This window comes from Anopheles stephensi, chromosome 2 (genome assembly GCF_013141755.1).
Source record: "Anopheles stephensi strain Indian chromosome 2, UCI_ANSTEP_V1.0, whole genome shotgun sequence".
Classification (NCBI taxonomy): Eukaryota; Metazoa; Arthropoda; class Insecta; order Diptera; family Culicidae; genus Anopheles; species Anopheles stephensi.
In genome coordinates this window covers 5,773,053-5,791,478 of record NC_050202.1, presented here as the reverse complement: position 1 = coordinate 5,791,478, position 18,426 = coordinate 5,773,053, and the positions used below count along the sequence as shown (strand labels likewise).

The 18,426-nt window shown below is 50.6% G+C and overlaps 2 protein-coding genes across 19 annotated transcripts in view; one reads left to right on the top strand and one right to left on the bottom strand.

Moving 5' to 3' along the window:
* Positions 1-15,402, top strand: part of LOC118508224 (histone-lysine N-methyltransferase 2D-like) — a 33,123-nt gene extending 17,721 nt beyond the window's left edge. For all 18 annotated transcript variants that reach the window (XM_036047827.1, XM_036047832.1, XM_036047821.1 and 15 more), the window contains 4 exons: positions 2,937-3,047; positions 3,121-12,663; positions 12,822-13,541; positions 13,632-15,402. In XM_036047827.1, coding sequence (XP_035903720.1) covers positions 2,937-3,047; positions 3,121-12,663; positions 12,822-13,541; positions 13,632-13,907 — 10,650 coding nt within the window. In that variant the 3' untranslated portion in view covers positions 13,908-15,402. The remainder of the gene's footprint in view (positions 1-2,936; positions 3,048-3,120; positions 12,664-12,821; positions 13,542-13,631) is intronic.
* Positions 15,059-17,162, bottom strand: LOC118508231 (histone H1-like). Its single transcript, XM_036047836.1, has one exon. It carries the CDS (start codon positions 17,084-17,086, stop codon positions 16,340-16,342), a length of 747 nt encoding a protein of 248 aa, XP_035903729.1. The 5' UTR covers positions 17,087-17,162; the 3' UTR covers positions 15,059-16,339.
* Positions 17,163-18,426: the final 1,264 nt, after the last annotated feature.

The following is an 18,426-nucleotide window of genomic DNA, read 5'->3' as shown; positions in this document are numbered from 1 at the left end:
TTGCAATACTTTAACATCTTAGCCGGGTCGCATTTAATGACATACCCCGAAACCCGCACACACCCCCATGTTGCGTGTTGGGGCTGTGCTGTGTTCAGCAAATTAGGTGAACAAACGTTCGGAAACGCTTTTCGATCACAAACCATTTATCTTTTCTTTTTTCCTCCGAATGCCAGCATCAACCTTACGCGAAATATTACACACACTACTGTGTACCAAATACTTCTTCTTCTTCTTCTTCGCGACGATCGCTATTGCTTAAGGTGAGAGATCCCACCGGAGGAAGAAACACCTAAACACCGGCTGCCGGGCAAATGCGCACACACACACACACACACAATTTATGCTGCTAACTACCACCACCGTACTAATTTACTCGACTCGCTCGCTCGCTCTCTCTATCTCTCTGTCTCTCTCTCTCTCTCTCTCTCTATCCTGCACTATCACTTCCTTTGCCAGCAAAAAATGTTCCGTGATCGCCACTTTTCAGCACCGGGATCTCTGTTTCACTCCAGTTCACACACACACACACATACGTGATCACACCCGCCTAGTTCGCTCGTTCGCTATTTTAATTTTTTCTAAATTCAGTAAATTACCTTTTTTTTAAGAAGCAACCCATCTTTAAACGGTGCGAGGTGGTCTGGAAGTTGGATGATTTTTTTTTTAATTCGAGAAGCCCCCCCCCCCCCTGGACAAAATTTGTTACGCACTATAGGATTTACGCCTAAAAGTATGCAATCCGCAGCACACGTTGCGAAAGCTTCACAGTGTGCTTTCAGTGTGGTCAAAAATGGTTGAATAAAATCGGATGAAATATTGCTCATTATTCGATTAAAACCTTCTCCCTCTATCCTGGCCATTTATTTTGGCTTACAGGAGCTACGTACTAATTTTTGGTCACGCTAGGGGTGGCCAACCCGGCTTATATCATACACGGTGCTCCCGGATTGGATACTTGTTAACGGGCATAGAAAAGAAGGAAAAATAATAATATCAACATTTCAAATCACTTCTTACAATGTATATTATCATGCTCTACTCGCTGTCCAGTAACGGTATTAAAGGGGTTATTAGACGACGGATTTTTCATCGGTGATTTTCTGTCAAAACGCGTTTGACAGATAAATGCCGGTCTGAAAAAATGAATTCGACATGCTCAATTCAGATTTCGATCGCGCTGGTTTTTTTTTTTTGTCAAAGTGAGGATTGTTTACATTTTGGAAGCGTTGTTTTACCTCGCAATTTTTATTGAATATTGTTGTCCAGTTTAGTTCATGTGATTTAAAATGAATATTGAAGACAATATTTTGCTAATACTAGGAGCGTTATTTGCTACACAAAGCGAAAGAAATTCGCGGTCGAAATGGGTAAAAACCAAATACATGAAAAGAAATTCCTTATCGCATACCAATATGATGTAAGAGCTGAGGCTGGAGCCGACGGATTGGCTAAATTACGTCAGAATGGATGAGGAATCATATAAGTGGCTTTTGGAGAAGGTCACACCGCTGATCGTGAAGGAAGACACGATTATGGGACCAGCTGTGTCACCACATGAGCGGCTCAGTGCTACACTGAGATTTATCATTAGCGGCAGCTCCTACCAGTGCCTTCGTTTTCAAACAGCAATTTCGCTTTTCGTTCGGCCCGCAATTCTTCGTGACCAGCGGAACAGCGCGCGGTGACCGAAGAGAATAGAACAAGCACGAAAACAACGCCAGACTGTATTGTTCTGTATATTTTCTTGAAACATTTGAACAATAATGCTTAGAAAGTGATGTGGGACCAGTTTGAACCGAAAAATCTCTAACCGAATGTTCGTCTGACCAAAGCGCTGTCGGTTACGAAAAAGTATCCCTATCATAATGGCATCGTCAGTCGGTGCCCGGCATGGTACGATACGTGTTAATGATAAATATTTCATTTCAGAATAACGTACAATTCAAATGTAAAATAATTCGGATGCTGGCAATAAAAATGTGTGCAGCATGTTGTGTTATTACACGGACAGAGGGTTTTTTCTGTCAAACGCCCTATGTGGCAGAAAATCACCAGCCAAAAAATCCGTCGTCTAATAACCCCATAAGGAACAATGCACAATGTTTATATGAAACGAGTTATGACCCTACAAAAATCCCACTGTGCAATAAAAATGACAGGCTGCACACAAAATATTCTAGGGGGGGGGGGGTCTTCTCGAGTCTTTTACCTTATTTTTTTTTTCGTGTTTTTCAAGAAAAATATATTTTCCTTACGCTTCATAAAAGTATTCCTCAAAATAGAAGCTCTGATGCTTCAGTTTCAATTTGCAGAACCCTTTTTTTATTTTGCTTTGCTAACTTATTGAGTTTTAAAACGGTCAAAACTGCAAACAATTTGAAATTGCTAATGTTTCATGTTTGACCGTTAATAAACTTTGATATGTGCAGTGTATTATTTACTCTTACTTATCATTTCTGTATCTTCCATCCGTGGTTCACTAATTCGAATTGGAATGCGCATTGGAATTATGTTGATTTTTGCTAGTGGCCAGCGCTTCGGAACTCTTCCGCATTACGGTTTTACTTGCCACTGAGTAGTTCGCGCTCAGGTGATCCCCCATGTGATGAAGTGCCTTCTAGTGGTGGAGATTCCATTCCATGGTGGCAATTTAGCAAACAAACTGATTTGTTTTGAATACGTAGTAAAAACCCGTAGTTGAGCTAGAAACGGTTCAATCTTCACGCTATATTGGAGTTAAGTTTTTTATAGATGCTATTTAGATGTGTGTACACCTGAAACCGTGTTTTCAAACCGTGTCTTGCAGCATATTTGTAGCGTGTAATGTATTTACCACTGCGAAGACGAGCTCCCTCTCTCTCTCTCTCTCTCTTTAATAGCAATATATTGTTCATTAATCATGTTTTGTGCTGCTTGTCATTTCCCATGCACAGGAGCAGCGTCTTTTGCTGGAAGATATGGTCGAACAAGAGAAGCGGGAGCAGGCCAACCAAATGCAACATGCCGGTGAGCTGCCATCAAATCAAGGAATGATGAACGATCAGGTAAAATGAGATTGGAAAAAATGTCCTACTGTCCAGAGGAAATTATTGGGTGTATGGCTTATATTTTTTGCAGGATTATGATCGATTGCTAAACAATCAGCAAGGCGTTGGCCGTCCACTGCAGCAGCAGCAGCAGCAGCAGCAATCGGGTATGATTGCTGCTCAGCAAAACCAACCTCAGCAGCTCGCCCAGTCAACCCCGGTTATGCACCAACAGCAGCTGCAAATGCAGTCGCCAACCAGTGGTCAGTTTATGATGCAACAGCAGCCACAACGAATGACTACCCAATGGCGTCCGCTAACAACAGCGCAGCCAACGCCGAACGTCGGTGTCAACGGGATGGGACAGCAACAAACACAACTGGCGGGCGGTGGTCTTATTAATCAGATACCAAAAAATACGACCGTCGCAATGACAACCGTTCCTTCGCCATCAGCTGCCATAACGACCGCCGGCACGCCACAAACCGATCCATCGGGCAATAAATCGATTCCACTGTTTCAAGCGAACTTGCAACCACCGCCACCGCAACCACCGGAAACGATCAGCACCGAGCAGGACCGCCTGTTGCAGATAAATTACGAAAATTGGCTAAACCAGCAGAATACCGTGCTGTCCAACCAGCTAAAATACTACGAAACGGAAATAGTGAAACTGCGCAAGGTGAAGAAACAGCTCAACACCAAACAGCGCCACCTGCGCAAACAGGGCAACGAGCTGACGGAGAATGATGCGAAGGAGCTGCAGAAAATCACTGCGGATCACACCATCATACAAAAGCAGCTGGAGAACGCTCGCCGCCAGCAAAGGCAGCATTCGGTGATACTGCAGGAGTACAAATCGAAGCATCAGTCAAGCAAACCGGCCACGTCCGGTTCGACCACACCGGTTGGGGTTGCGCCGGGCAGCTCGCCCGCACAGTCGCTCATAGCACCACCGTCCCCGCTAATGTCACCTTCGCCTAGCTCCCAGCAAGGGCCACTCTATCATCCTCCGGTACAGTCACCGTTGAGCAACCCTATCCTGCAGCCCAACCAAAGCCCACTGCACTCGCCCAGCCCGCTGCTTTCTCACAGCCCGGGCCCGGCAAGCGTAAACTCGTCCGTACTGCAAAGCCCTGGCGGCAATCATACGAACTCGAACAGTGCCATGTCACCGTACAGCACGATGCAACCTTCACCCCGCATCGGAACGCCACACTCGCAGATTGACGAAAATCCATTCAGTCCCGGTCCGGGTGGTCCTTCGCCGTCGCCCTCGTTGCCGGGGCGGCTTACGTCGCCGGCACCCCGTATGACCTCACCGCAGCACCGTATGGCCGGGCAGCAGATGGTGGTTGGTGGTGCAGGCCGCATGATACCCAGCCCTGGCAATCAATTCAACCAGCAGGGTATGATGATGCAAAACGCAATGATGAACACACAAATGCCACAGCAACAGCAACAACAGCAGATGCAGCAGCAGCAGCAGCAACAACAGCAAATGCAGCAAACACGTTTTGTAAGACCGCAAACCATACCAAACGATCCGAGTGTGCGGATGCGTGTTGCGAATAGTATTCAAATACAGCAGCAGCAGCAGCAACAACAACAGCTGCAACAACAGCAAATGATGGTGCAAAACCCCAGCATTCGTCAAGTACAACCAGGCGCCGTTGGAACGGCTGGCTATAATTCTCCATTGGGTAGCCCACAGCCGATCATGTCACCGGGTGGAAGCAACAGCATGAATCAACAACAGCAACAACCGATGCAACAACAACAAACACAACAACCGATGGATCCACGCACAATGCAGTTCCTGCAGCAGCAACAACGTATGCAGCAAATCCAACAGCAACGTCAACAGATGCTGCAACAACAGCAGCAACAGCAACAACAGCAGCAGCAGCAACAGTCACCGCAACATGGTGGTTCGTCAGCTGGTGCAATGATGCATCAACAACAACCGAACCAACAACAGATGCAACTAATCCAGCAACAACAGCAGCAGCAACTACAGATGCAACAAATGCAGCAGCAGCAACAGCAACAACAACAGCAGCAGCAGCAGATGAATTATGCAAAGCAAAGTCCGATTCATCAACAGCCACCTTCACCGCTGTTGAGCCACGGTGGTGGTAATACACCCACCTCCTCACCAATGCCGCAAAGCCCGATGATGTACTACAGCCAACAGCAACCACAGCAACAGCAACAGCAACAGCAACCGCAACAACCACAGCAACAAATGCAGCAACAACTAATGCGCCAGCAATCCATGGTGAATTGTGAAAGCTATCCCAATGCAGGAGTAGGAGGAGGAGGTGGTGGAGGAGTAGGAGGAGGCGGTGGAGGAGGTGGTATGAACCACGCTTCGAATCCTATCCCTCTTCCGTTCGGAAAGTTCGGCTACATCAAGCTCGGTCTGCGTGGTGGCTCGCCAATGTGGGGTAATGCCCGGGGGAATAAGCGTGCCAATCCTGTCGCACAGTTTCAGCAGCAACAGCTACAGAAGCAGCAACAGTTGCAAAAGCAGCAGCAGCAGCAGCAACAGCAACAGTCTGCCAGTGGAAGCGCTGGAACATCTGGGACACGAGCCCCACAACAGCAAACCACAATAGGTGCGTCCGAGGTGAGAAAGCAACCGGTCAACGCGCCCGGTGCCTTTATTCAGCACCGGAACCGTATCACTATCGTACAAAAACCAAACCAAGGAAGTGTCGCAACGTTGAATGCTGTCACGCTGAAACCGGTCGGCACGGATGTGGCGGTAAATAGTGCCAACACCAGCAGTCCCACTGTGGATGAGATCGTCATCATTGACAGCAGTCCGGACGAGAAGCAGCAACGATTGCTCGACTACGACGACGATAACGATAAGGCGTTGGTCGGTACGGAAGTGTCGCTCAACTCTGTTGCGCAGCACGGTGTCGATGGGGACGAAGCAATGATGGAACCGTTCGGAACCGGGCCGCCATCGTCGGGGTACGAAATCGTTGGAAGTCCGCTCGATTCACAGATAGCCGCTGGTGAATACAATCTCTTCTCGGACGATGTGGTTGAGTGTGTGGATAGTGAGGATGTGGTAGCTGGTGGTAGCAAGAAGGACGCCCGAACGGTGGCGGTGGAGTTGTTGATGGACGCGGTCGACAGCAGCTCCAAGGATAAACCGTTGCTGGGAAGCTCGGAAATCGAGATTGTCGAAAGCTTGGACGAGAGCAGCATCGGCACGACGGCGGAAGATTTCGAAGCGATGATCGACAGTCGGCCAAAGGAAGGTACACCGCCGGCCGTTGCTGTGGCGGATGTTCAAGGCGCGCTCAAGACCGATACCACCGGCACGAGAAAAGAGGACAAGGTTGTGGAAAAAACCGCTACCACGCCCAAGAAAGAAGTGACGGTGGTCACAGTGCAGCAGCAGCAGCAGCAGCAAAACGCAAAACCAATACCTTACCCGACTGCACGCATTGCCATCCAGCAATCGTTGATGCAGAACGTCACATCCACCCGTCCGATTGTTGCAGCCGCACACCAACGGCTGGTAAAGGATGCAACCGAATCGACAGCAAAACTGTCCATCGGCAACACCACCATCTCGGTGCCGATACTGAAAAGCTTCCCGATGTCGGGGACACCTTCCAAGGCGGGTGGCACGGAGCAGAACGTTGTCAGCAAGGCGGGCACGCTTGCAACACACTCGAAGAAGATACTCAACACGTCGGGCGGGCTGTCGATTAGCAACATTTCCAAAAATCCATCCGGCGGTACGGTGATTGCTGTGGCGGGACAAAAAATTAACACCACCAGCATTGTAACGCTTTCCTCGCTGAACCTCAACCAATCGTCCTCGTTCATAACGAAAACGTTTGCACGGCCCGGCGGCGCGTTAACGATACAGCAGCAAAAGCAGCTTCCCGTTGGTTCGCAGATCAAAATTCAGCCAAGCCAGGCAGCAGGAGGGCTTCCACAGCAGCAACAGGCTGCCACAACCACCGGTACCAGCTCGGCCACTACTACAGCTGGAGCAGGCATGACATTCGGTGTAGCACAAGCCACTTCACAGCAGCAAATCGAGGGCATCGTTGTAAAGACAGCCGCCAAACCTAAAGCATCGGCTGGCTCACCGAGTCTTAGCTACGCCAAGCTATCCGCCCTTACCGTAACGCAAGATGCATCGCTGCCGACTAAAATCTTCGAAGACGATTCCATCTCTCCCGACAGTTCGATCAGCCAGGAAGATACGGACCAGCTACCGCTCGATGCGAAAGCCGAACTTCCAGCTACAAACCTGGAAGAGACAACCGTGCAAAAGCAATCGAATGCTGCTGCCGAGTCAGTAGGACAGCAAAGTCAGGACAATGCGTCAACCGCGGAAGCGAACCAAAGCTCGGATCCGACTAGCGGCAAGGCCAAACAGAACATCATACCGATGCATGTGATAGCTCGATCGCGCGAAAACTCACGCAGCCCCATTTTGACGGCAGCTACGGGGCAACGAATAGTTTCCTCGATGCCCCAGCTCTCACCACTGTCGCAACCCAACGAGCTAACGCTGAACGCGATGAACGTATCGCAACAGGTCCGCTCGATCATGTCCTCGATAAGCGTATCGAGTGCGGCGAATGTAACCGTCAGCAGTGCCGCCGGAACACCGAGCGTTGTACTGTCCGTCGCACCGTCCGTCCTGACGACGACATCCGCCAGCGGTGCTACGTCGAACGCACCGACAATCGCTTCCAGCAACATATCCACCATCACGTTCGATACAATCCTGCCATCGAAGGGCGACAACATGAGCAAAACGGAAACTATCGCCAGCATACTGAAAACGGTGTCGGGCAAAACGATACTGCCGGCGGCGGCGATCGCAAACAATTCGAATCTGATAAAAACGGCCGAACAGAGCAGCGGTGGCCCGTCGCTACCGTCGACAACCATCACGCAAATACCGAGCGCCAAGCTGATCCCGCAGCAGGTACAGTTGAGTCGGCTGCCGCAAACGATCGGCAGTGGGAACAGTAACTTCCTGGTCGTGAAACAGCTGCGACCACCGAACAAGCAGCCGGGTCAGAATCACACCCAGAAGCAGCTGGTGGTGCTTACGCAGCAGTCACAGGGCGGGCAACAGATTAAGCTACAATCGCACCAAGCGCAACAGCTGGCGGCCGGCAACAGTGTCATCATACAGAGTCAGCCTGGTGGCGCGGGGGGCGGTAGTTTTGTGAAGATATCGGCCACCCCTACCATTGTGTCTATGGGTGAGCCAACGAGCAAGTCCATCACGACAACAACAACGGTCGATACCAGCAGTACCAGCGGAATTGCCACTATACTCAGCAATGCAAACCAGCAGCAGCAGCAGCAGCAGCAGCAACAGAAAACACTGACTACATCACAGCAGCAACAGCAGATACAAAGTTCCGCAGGGCAGCAGATAATGTGCACCGGCCAAGGCCAGACGCGCATAGTGAACCTAGGCACTGTGGTGGCCACCGATCATACCAAATCGATCGTAATGAGCACATCACGTGCTGCCACCATAACCAGTATTAACGTAACTTCAACTACGGCGACGCCAGTGGCCAGCATACTAAGCGCCACACTGTCGCAGCCGCTCATAAAAAGCAGCAGCCAGATGCCATCATCCATCACCACACTGCTACAGAATCAGCTGCAAAGTGCCGCTTCGTTCCGTCGCTCGAAATCCACCGACGAAGCTCCGGCCCATGCGCACGGTCGAGAAACTGCGGCGCAGATATTGGGCAAGCGGCTGAGCCTGGAGGCTACCAATGTCGTCAAAAGCGAACCCATCGACAGCGCGTCGGATGATGCCAGCGTTAGCTCCACATCGAAACCGGAAACATCTGGCAGTGGCAACACCACCAGCAGCAGCAGCAGCACCAGCAACAGTGCTGGATGTAAATTCTCCACCATGCCATCCTCCGCTGGGTCCGGGTCCGCCAAATCGGAAGATTCACAGAACGTGCTCCTAAAGCAACTGCTGCAAAATAGTGGAGGTTCATCCAATGCGTCCGTATCATCGCCGGCTCCATCGCCGCTAGGGCGCGCCGTACCGAGTCTCATAACTAGCCAGCGAGCACCGAGCTTGGGTGTCGTCAGTTCACTGGAAGCACAGCTCGCGCGGCCAGTAATTCCACCTTCGGCGAACCCGCCAGCGATACAGATCATCAGCACGCAGGCCATCCCGGCGATCGCTGCAACGATCACCTCAATCTCTTCGTCCGCCGCATCCTCCACGACTTCTGCAACAGTGACGAATGCCTTGTCGACGAATGCTTCCATCACTATGTCCACCGGTACAGCCACACTGACAACGGCCACCAGCAGCGGGGCCAGTGTCAGCAGCAACAGCTCCACGGCAGAAGCGACGAAAACGAAACTGATCTCACGCGAAACTTCCTTCGTATCGAAACCGCCTGCCGGGGGGATATCGTCTAGCCATCCGACACCGAACCTAGCCGCTAACATGCTTGCGGCGAGCATTAAGAAGGAGGAAATGATGCAGGCAGCAGCGGCGGCGGCGGCAGCGGGTGGTGGGTTCGCTGCAGGCGGCGGTGCCGTACCGGGGACAGTTGCGCTTGGGACGTTAAAAATCGAATCCGGATCAATCACCGTGACTCCGATACAAACGTCACAGCCCGGCACTGTGACGGCGGTGGCCCAGCAAATGCAGACGCCAGCAAAATCTTCTGCCTCACAGCAACAACCAATTAATTCGCAGCCGGTTCAACAACTGCAAGGCAATCAACTGCCGACCAAAGTTCCAGTGGTGAGTTCTGCCTCGAATGTGGCTGATGCAAACATTACCATCATTAAGCGCGAACCTGTGACAACGCAGACTACTTCCACCGTTGCACCGGCACTGCAGACGGGTATCAGTGTGACTGTCACGGCTAAGAATGTCAGCGCAGAGGAACAGAAACGATTCGCGCCGAGTCCGGTCCAGCAAGGCGGAGAAACAACCATCGTGCGAACACCAACACCAACACCCACTTCCAGCTCGACGCAGCAAACCGCGAAGCCGTCGGCCGTCCCATCGAGATCAGATACACCGGTGGAAGTGAAGAAGGAGTTGGAATTATCGTTAGGCAATAGCTCTATATCAGTGGCGTCTACCTCCACCTCCACTACGGCTAGCACAACCACCAGTTCGGTTGTTGCGTCGCTTACAAGCTCAACGATGGGGCCACCGTCTGCGCCAACCGCAACGTCCCAAACAACACCACCAATAAAATCGCCTCTGCCCACCACCACCACCAGTAGCGCGGAGTTGGTTGCGCCGGCAAGTGTCTCACCGTCGCTAGCTAGAACCATCGAAAGCGGACCCTCGCCGGTGTTGGGCAGCGGCGCAATTAAGGAGGAACCCATCGATAGCATTTCGGCCGAACAGGCAGCTAAAAAGGCAGCCGAGCTAGCGCTCGAACTCAAGAAGAAAAAGCGCCGCGAGTATCAGAAGAATCGCCGCCAAATGCAGATCCAATCGAACAAAGACAACCAGCACAGTCAGGCGAAGAAGAAGCCGAAAAAATCCGTCAAGATCGAGGAAGACTACGACACGTGCATCGACAACTTGATGGGACAGCTGCGGCAGCTACCACCGATGCAGATACTGGAACCGCAGCTGCCCCGCAACTATGGCGTCTGCTCAGTGTTCGGTACCGGCGATCTGTCCAAGTTTACCAACCTCAAGGGTTATTCGATAGCGTGCGGTGATCTGGCGGGTTGCTACGGCGATGCGCACATCCCATCCGTTGCCGACTTTTACAACACGAAACCGTTCGGCGTAAAGGATCCACCGCCGGAACCTACGCCCGTTTCGATCCATCGTGGGTTCTACGATCAGGAGTTTGCGCCGATCAAGTTCGAGATGGAGGAGCGGCAGCGGTACGAGTTTGTGCGCGATCGGGAGCTAGATTCGCCCGACACGATCATCAGCACGTCGAGCCCGGAGTGCGTACGCTGGGATTCGCCGATCACCTTTCCGGGCTTGCGCCTGATCAAGGAGGAACCGAGCGAGGACGATCAGACGACCGTGTACAGGCAGATGTCACCCGTGATTCCCATACTGGCGCCGGTTCCTATACGGCTGCGCAAGGGCATCACGCTGTCCGCCGACGCGGTACGTGCCAATGGGACCGCGAATATCGCCGACAGCAACAAGGAGAATGAAGGGTTCCGGGAAACTCTGGGCCTCAAGTCACGCTTCGGACCGCCGACACCGCTCAAGGACACGAGCAATGTGACGGTCACGCTGACGCTAGCCTCCTCAGCGGTGGACGACATTTTCGGTGTATTGCGCGATCTAGCCAACATGCTGGAGATTCCGCCACCGACCACGTACCAGATAGTGGAGCGCACGCTATCGCCAACCAGTCAAAAGCTTGGCCTGTACCGTACGAAAGGTCGAGACGGTAAGGAGGGTGCGCCGATCGACATCCAGACCATCCTGAATGGGTCGGCCCGTTTCTGCCGGCACTGCGATGTGGTGATACTGAGCAACATAATCATCGCAAAGGCGTCCGAGTTTCCGCTGCTCGCTGCCGGCAGTGGTGACGGTGGGGCGCAAGCTTTGGAATCCGAGGAGCTGTACTTCTGCGACGAACAGTGCTACCGGCAGTTCCGGTGCTGTCCAACCAACATCCTGGACGAGAGTGGACGAAGCATTGCAGCTTCACCGTCCGGCGGTGAGAGTGTCGTCACGCTCAACCACAAACCAGACGCGAACGTATCGAACACTGAAACCACAGCCGTTCCGGAGGGCGGCGGAGGGGTCGTGGAAATCAAGCAGGAAGTGTTGGATGATGTAGAGATGGAGGAAGGCATGAAAGAGTCGCCGCTCGGCAGCGGAGATCGTAAGAAGAAGCATCCGGACGACGGTGTGGCCAAAGACGTACAGTCGGGTGCACCGCCGCCCAAACAAATGAAGGGCGTCCGGTACAAGGTGTACACGCCGAACTGTTTCGGCGTGCAGCGTTTCAAGAAGCCGAGCGAGAAGGAAATCACCGAAACACTGTTCCGCATGAGCATCACGGTGACGCCCGCGCCCAAGATGCCGGACGACACCCGGCGCTGCATCTTCTGCCACACGGTCGGCGACGGCGTAGCGGACGGACCTTCGCGGCTGCTCAACTACGACGTGGACAAGTGGGTCCACCTCAACTGTGCGCTCTGGTCGGACGGGGTGTACGAAACGGTGAACGGCGCGCTGATGAACCTGGAAAATGCTCTCCAGCAAAGCCTGACGTCGGTGTGCGCGTTCTGCAACAATCTGGGCGCCACGGTCAAGTGCTTCAAGACGCGCTGCGCCAACGTGTACCATCTGAGCTGTGCGATGAAGGATAGCTGCGTGTTCTACAAAAACAAGTCCACCATGTGCCAGACGCACGCGCCAAAGACGGAGAAGGATTCGGAGCTTACCACGCTCAGCGTCCAGCGGCGGGTGTATGTCGAGCGGGATGAAAGCCGGCAGGTGGCGTCCGTCATGCATCACTCGGAATCGAACAACTTGCTGCGCGTGGGTAGCTTGATCTTCCTGAACGTGGGCCAGCTACTGCCGCACCAGCTGCAGAGCTTCCACACGCCGAACTACATCTATCCGATCGGCTACAAAATAGTAAGTATTGCAATGACTTCTTTCGTGGCGAGTATTTTGGGAGGGTGGTTGTAGATTGGGAGGGACCATCACACAGGAGTTTACTGACTGCGCAAGCATGTGTTTAGTTAAATCCTAAAATCGCTACTAACGAAATCATTTTCCCCATTATCCCATAGATTCGCTTCTACTGGTCAATGCGCCGTCCGAATAAGCGCTGCCGGTACATATGCTCGATCGCCGACGTTTGCGGACGTCCCGAGTTTCGCGTGCTGGTGCAGGAATCGGCCGAGGAAGATATAGAGCTGCGAGACGCAACACCGAAAGCCGTCTGGCAGCGTATCCTCGAACCGATGGCACAGCTTCGAAAGAACTGCCATATTGTGCAGCTCTTCCCAAGGTACATCTCGGGCGAAGATTTGTTCGGTCTAACCGAGCCGGCCGTCGTGCGCATACTGGAAAGTTTGCCCGGCATCGAAACGCTCACCGACTACCGCTTCAAGTATGGTCGCAATCCACTGCTGGAGCTGCCGCTCGCGATCAACCCGTCCGGTGCGGCACGTACCGAGCCGAAGCTAAAGCACTCGCTGTCGTGGAAGAAACCGCACACACAGCGCACCGGGTCGGTCAGCCAGCGGCCAACGTTCGTGCCGACCAGCTCGCCGGCGGGCGAGGTCGCCTGTCCGTACAGCAAGCAGTTCGTGCACTCGAAGAGCTCCCAGTACAAGAAGATGAAGCAGGAATGGCGCAACAATGTGTTTCTGGCGCGTTCCAAGATCCAGGGGCTTGGATTGTACGCGGCACGCGATCTGGAGAAACACACCATGGTGATAGAGTACATCGGGGAGGTGATACGAACCGAGGTGTCGGAGTTGCGCGAAAAGCAGTACGAAGCAAGGGTAAGCATAGGACGCTGCTAGGGGGGGGGGAGCTCTAAGAGCAAACAACAGGTTTCTTCATATCGTTTGTTTTTTTCCCCTGTTTTTCAGAATCGCGGAATCTACATGTTCCGGCTGGACGAAGAGCGCGTGGTCGATGCAACGCTCAGCGGTGGTCTGGCGCGATACATCAATCACTCCTGCAACCCGAACTGCGTGACGGAAATCGTCGAAGTTGATCGCGAGCTGCGCATCATCATCTTCGCGAAAAGGCGCATCAACCGCGGGGAAGAGCTGTCCTACGATTACAAGTTCGACATCGAGGACGATGCGCACAAGATATCGTGCATGTGCGGTGCGCCGAACTGCAAGAAATGGATGAACTAAATGTACATCCGGCCGGCACTAGACATTGTGTGGACGAGAGCGAGTGAGAGAGAGAAAGAGAGAGAGGCGGAGAGAGAGAGAGAGCGAGAGAGAAAGAAAAGCAAGCGTAGGCGGCGGCCGCGTTGTGCGCAAGCAGTGTTTACACGTGCAGCGTCTGCATTTTTACACCATGTTACCTCGTCATCATTGCAGTTGTATGTAATTTATGTGTGCGGGTTGAGAAGAGAAGGTTTTGGGGCGAGCAATCCCCTAGCGCCGTTTGATTCCGATGGCAGAGGAGGCTCTTTCCGCCTTTTGCTCGAGCTCCGATTCTGTTTATTTGAGTATTAGCGTTTGTTAGGATTGTGAATTTAGACAAAACTTTAGCTTGCTATGATTTTCCCCATTTTTTTTTTTGACATTATTTAGAGCGAAACCACAAACAAAAATGATAGACAAGTTCTGCAGCAAAACCGAGTAGGCCACAGCGGCAGCAGCAGCAGCAATATTATAAACACAGAACTGTGTGTGCGTGTGTGAGTGTGCAAGTGAGAACGTGTGCGTGTGTTGTGTATGTATGGATGCGTGTGTTTGTACCTTTGAATATTTCTTTGTTAAAACAACAGTACGAGCGTCATCGTGTTTAGGAGAAGAGCGAGAGAGAGAGAGAGACATAGCTTTTAGAAAAAGCGATTGGTGAAACCTAGTGTTGTAATGTTGGTATAGTAGTGTGGGAATGCTGCGGAGAAAGTTTACGATTACGATAAGTGAATAGAACAATAAGGTGATAGTGTTAGTAATGAAAGGCAGCAAAGGGAGCGCAGTTATTTTAATGACCATGTTACAGCATCACGCACGTTAACGGATACACTCTTGACCCTTTCTTCCCCTTGCTTCGACGAAGGCAGGCGAAAACATTAGGATCAAAGGTAATATATATACACTCACAAACAAAACGTAGATATATACATAGATAAGAATCGTGCATGTGGCTGCGCAGAAAGTATATATATATTATATATACCTACATATATGAATATATAAATATATATTTTCGGACGATTATTTTAGCAGCATATTTTGCTATATACAAGAAAAAAAACCAATGTCGAACAAAAGGAGCAAAGGAGGGTGCAATGTGTGCAGCACAGAACAGCAGAGAGCGAGAGAGATTAAGTAACAAAATACCTTTAATAAGGCTTCAGTTATAAATCGTACGTCGGGCGAGCAACCATTTCAGAAATGTGTAGTAGGGACATTCAAAAGCTGGCACAAACATTGTGGAGCCTTGCTCAACCGGCAGGTGACTTTGAGGCTCGCGGATCCCTTTAATTTCATCTCCTTTTTCTACATACACACACACACACACACACATTACTACACATGTTACTAGGCGGATAAGCAATAGGATGGGCTCTTGATAGGAGTAGGAACAAATAGGTAACCAACAGAACGATGCTGATGGTGAAATGTGTACTAAAATTATGCAAATTAATATAATGATCACAAAAACACACACACACACGAAGCAGTAATATTCCTGTCGGTGTGATGTTTACAAATAGCTTTTCTAATTTGATGACTAAAAGAATGTAGAGGATGGCATTGCAGCCGAATGGGTCCCTTCTGCAAAAGTCTCTTAACCCACCCGCTTACTTTAGTTGCGGTGTGCGCCTTCGTATCCCAATCCAATGTGAAAGGCTTTTCCGGTGAATGCAACAATTCGAAGCTATCACACCCATTCTGTCCTAATCGGCGGCTTGAATAAGTGGCCAGTCCACCGAGAAACCTGGGTGCACAGTATCGGAGTATACACCGAACCGCACAAGTTTCTCCTCAGGCTGGAGTATAGTCGGGTTGACAACCAGAGCCTTTGATAAGGGTGAACTTAACAAACTTACCAGAAAGCACCGAAGAACTTTGAAGGTGCGGTCACCTATCGGTACGTCTTCTTGAGCTTTGGCACAAGGGCAAACTCGACAGGGACTGTCCTCTATCTGGTTTTTGGCTTCCTAGACTTTTTTTTTAACCCGCAGCTGGATAGTTGGTATAGCGGAATCGATACTTGGTCCCCGGTCACCGGATCGGCTCGAGAGTAATACATCAACATTACGCGTGCGTAAATCAGTATTTGTTAGCAGGGCCGTAATCCTGTCGTATGTTTGTGCTACACGTTAGTGCCGCATAGAATAGGATTTTGCGTGCATTTCATCCACCTTCACCTGGGACGTGACACTGTTACACTAAGGACCAAGATTCAAGCCAAGCTTTTTAACGAAAACATGGCTGCAATGAGGAACTTCATGATTGTATAATCTAAAGAACAGGGAATGTAGATAACCAATATCTTTTCTGAATCGTTTGGTAGTCCTGAAAAGGACTGTTGAATGAACGATGGAACTGCAGGACTAGAGAGCGCCCGGAACAGCGTCACGATGTAGTAGTGTAGCCCTTTACTTCTTGGCTGCGGCTTTCTTCGGGGCGGCTGCCTTCTTCGGTGCGGCGGCTTTCTTCGGGGCAGCGGCCTTCTTGGCGGGAGCTGCTGCCTTCTTTGGCTTCGGTGCCTTCGGCTTGGCGGCTGCGGCCTTGGTTGGCTTCGTAGCCTTCTGCTTGGGTGCTGCTGCTGGCTTCTTGGCGGCCTTCTTCGCACCGTCGGCGGCCTTGGGCTTCTTGGCAGCGGCCGTCTTTGGCTTCTTGGCTACGGCACCCTCTGCCTTCTTGGTGGTCTTCTTGGCGGCTGCCTTCTTCTCACCGGCCGGCTTCTTGGCCGCGGTCTTCTTCTTCTTGTCCCCGGCGGACGCAGACTTCTTCGGTGCCGCTGCCTTCTTCTTCTTCTCTACCACGGGCTTCTTGGCGGCGGCCGACAGCTTGAACGAGCCCGACGCTCCGGTACCCTTGGTCTGGACCAGCTTGCCGCTGGCGACGCCACTCTTCAGCGCCTTCTTGAAGAAGGTGGTCAGCTTCGTCACGTCGGCCTTGTAGTTGGCCGCCACGTACTTCTTGATCGCCTGCAGCGACGATCCGTTGCGCTCGTTCAGTGCCTTCACAGCGGCCAGCACCATCTCGTTCACCGGAGGATGGGCCGCCGGCTGCTTCGGCTTCTTGGGGCCTGCCGCCTTGGGCTTCTTCGGCGACTTGGCCACGGTTGCTGGGGCAGCTGCTGCTGCAGTCGGTACTTCGGGTGCTGCGGTATCGGCCATCGTCTTACGATTCGCGCTTCTTTGGCTATGCTGTCACTCACACACTGACACACTCGTGTTTACCTTTGCGTTTATGCTGTATGTTGATGCTCGGTTATGCTACAGGCTCCCTCGAATGTTGCGTCTCGAAAGAACACGACCACGCGAGCTTACGTCAAATTTTGATGTGGCTGTCAAGGAGGGATGCAAAAATACTGTTCCGCTTTTTAGCTAATTTATCAACTTATTTGCTCTGTACGCTGCTCAATGACGATTGCATCGCATAGATAAAATGTTAAACTACCATAAACAATATACATTGGGTCACGGATATTTCTATGAAGGTTGAATATCACGACGCAAGTGTGGAAGCACATGACGCTGACGATAGACGATGATGTTTAAAACGCTATAGTTTTTGAGAAATAAATGCAAGCCGGAGTGTTTTATGTTTAAACGGTAGTTTAACATGTTTTGTTACAGTGTAAAGCCAAAGAACGATGATTACAAGCAGAAAAGTACATACAAATCGTAAATCAAAAGGTCACTCTCCGGCGACAAATCGAGCCGAAGCGGAATGACATTAGGATGTTCGGGTTGGTGTTGTGTTATGAAGTAATGGTATTTTTGGAAGAATTTATGGATTGAGACGCATTATATGTGTGTCATTATGTTTGAAACAGGTTTTTAAAGAAGTTTCAGTAATATAATTTCATATATAGTCATACAATTCATCATACAAGCCAGGGGAAGATTGTTGTACGTGGCGTTTGACAGCTGTACGTCAGAGGTGCAGACCATGGCTTAGGGCTCGAGAAAAACGCTGTAGGTCGATCGAATGTTTGTTCATACGATATTTACTTTAATAGTTGTTTTGTTACTCAAGTAAATCATAAGATTATTTCTGTTAAAAATAATCCTTAAAAAGTACGTTTCCATAATCTAAAACGAAAGTGTTTGATATGTTGAATGTTCGCACCTTGAATCTCTCTATGCGTTTTCGTCTTCGTATCAGTTGAAAGAGGAGTATTGTTTTCATATGTATAATATATTTTGATGCTGCGATATTCACTTTAATAGTTTTCTTGTTACTCAAGTAAATCATTAGCTTGTTTCAATTAAAAATAATCCTCAAAAAGTATCTTTCAATAGTCTAAAACGAAAATACGTTGAAATGATACGTTGAGTGTTCGCACCTTGAATCTCTCTATGCATTCCCGTCTTCGTATCAGCTGAAAGAGGAATATTGTTTTCATATGTATGATATTTTTTGATAAGGCTTTCAACAGAAAATGTGTCATGGAACGAAGACGTTTTGTACGATAAAATAAGGAATCATAATCATATCATTAAGGAAATCT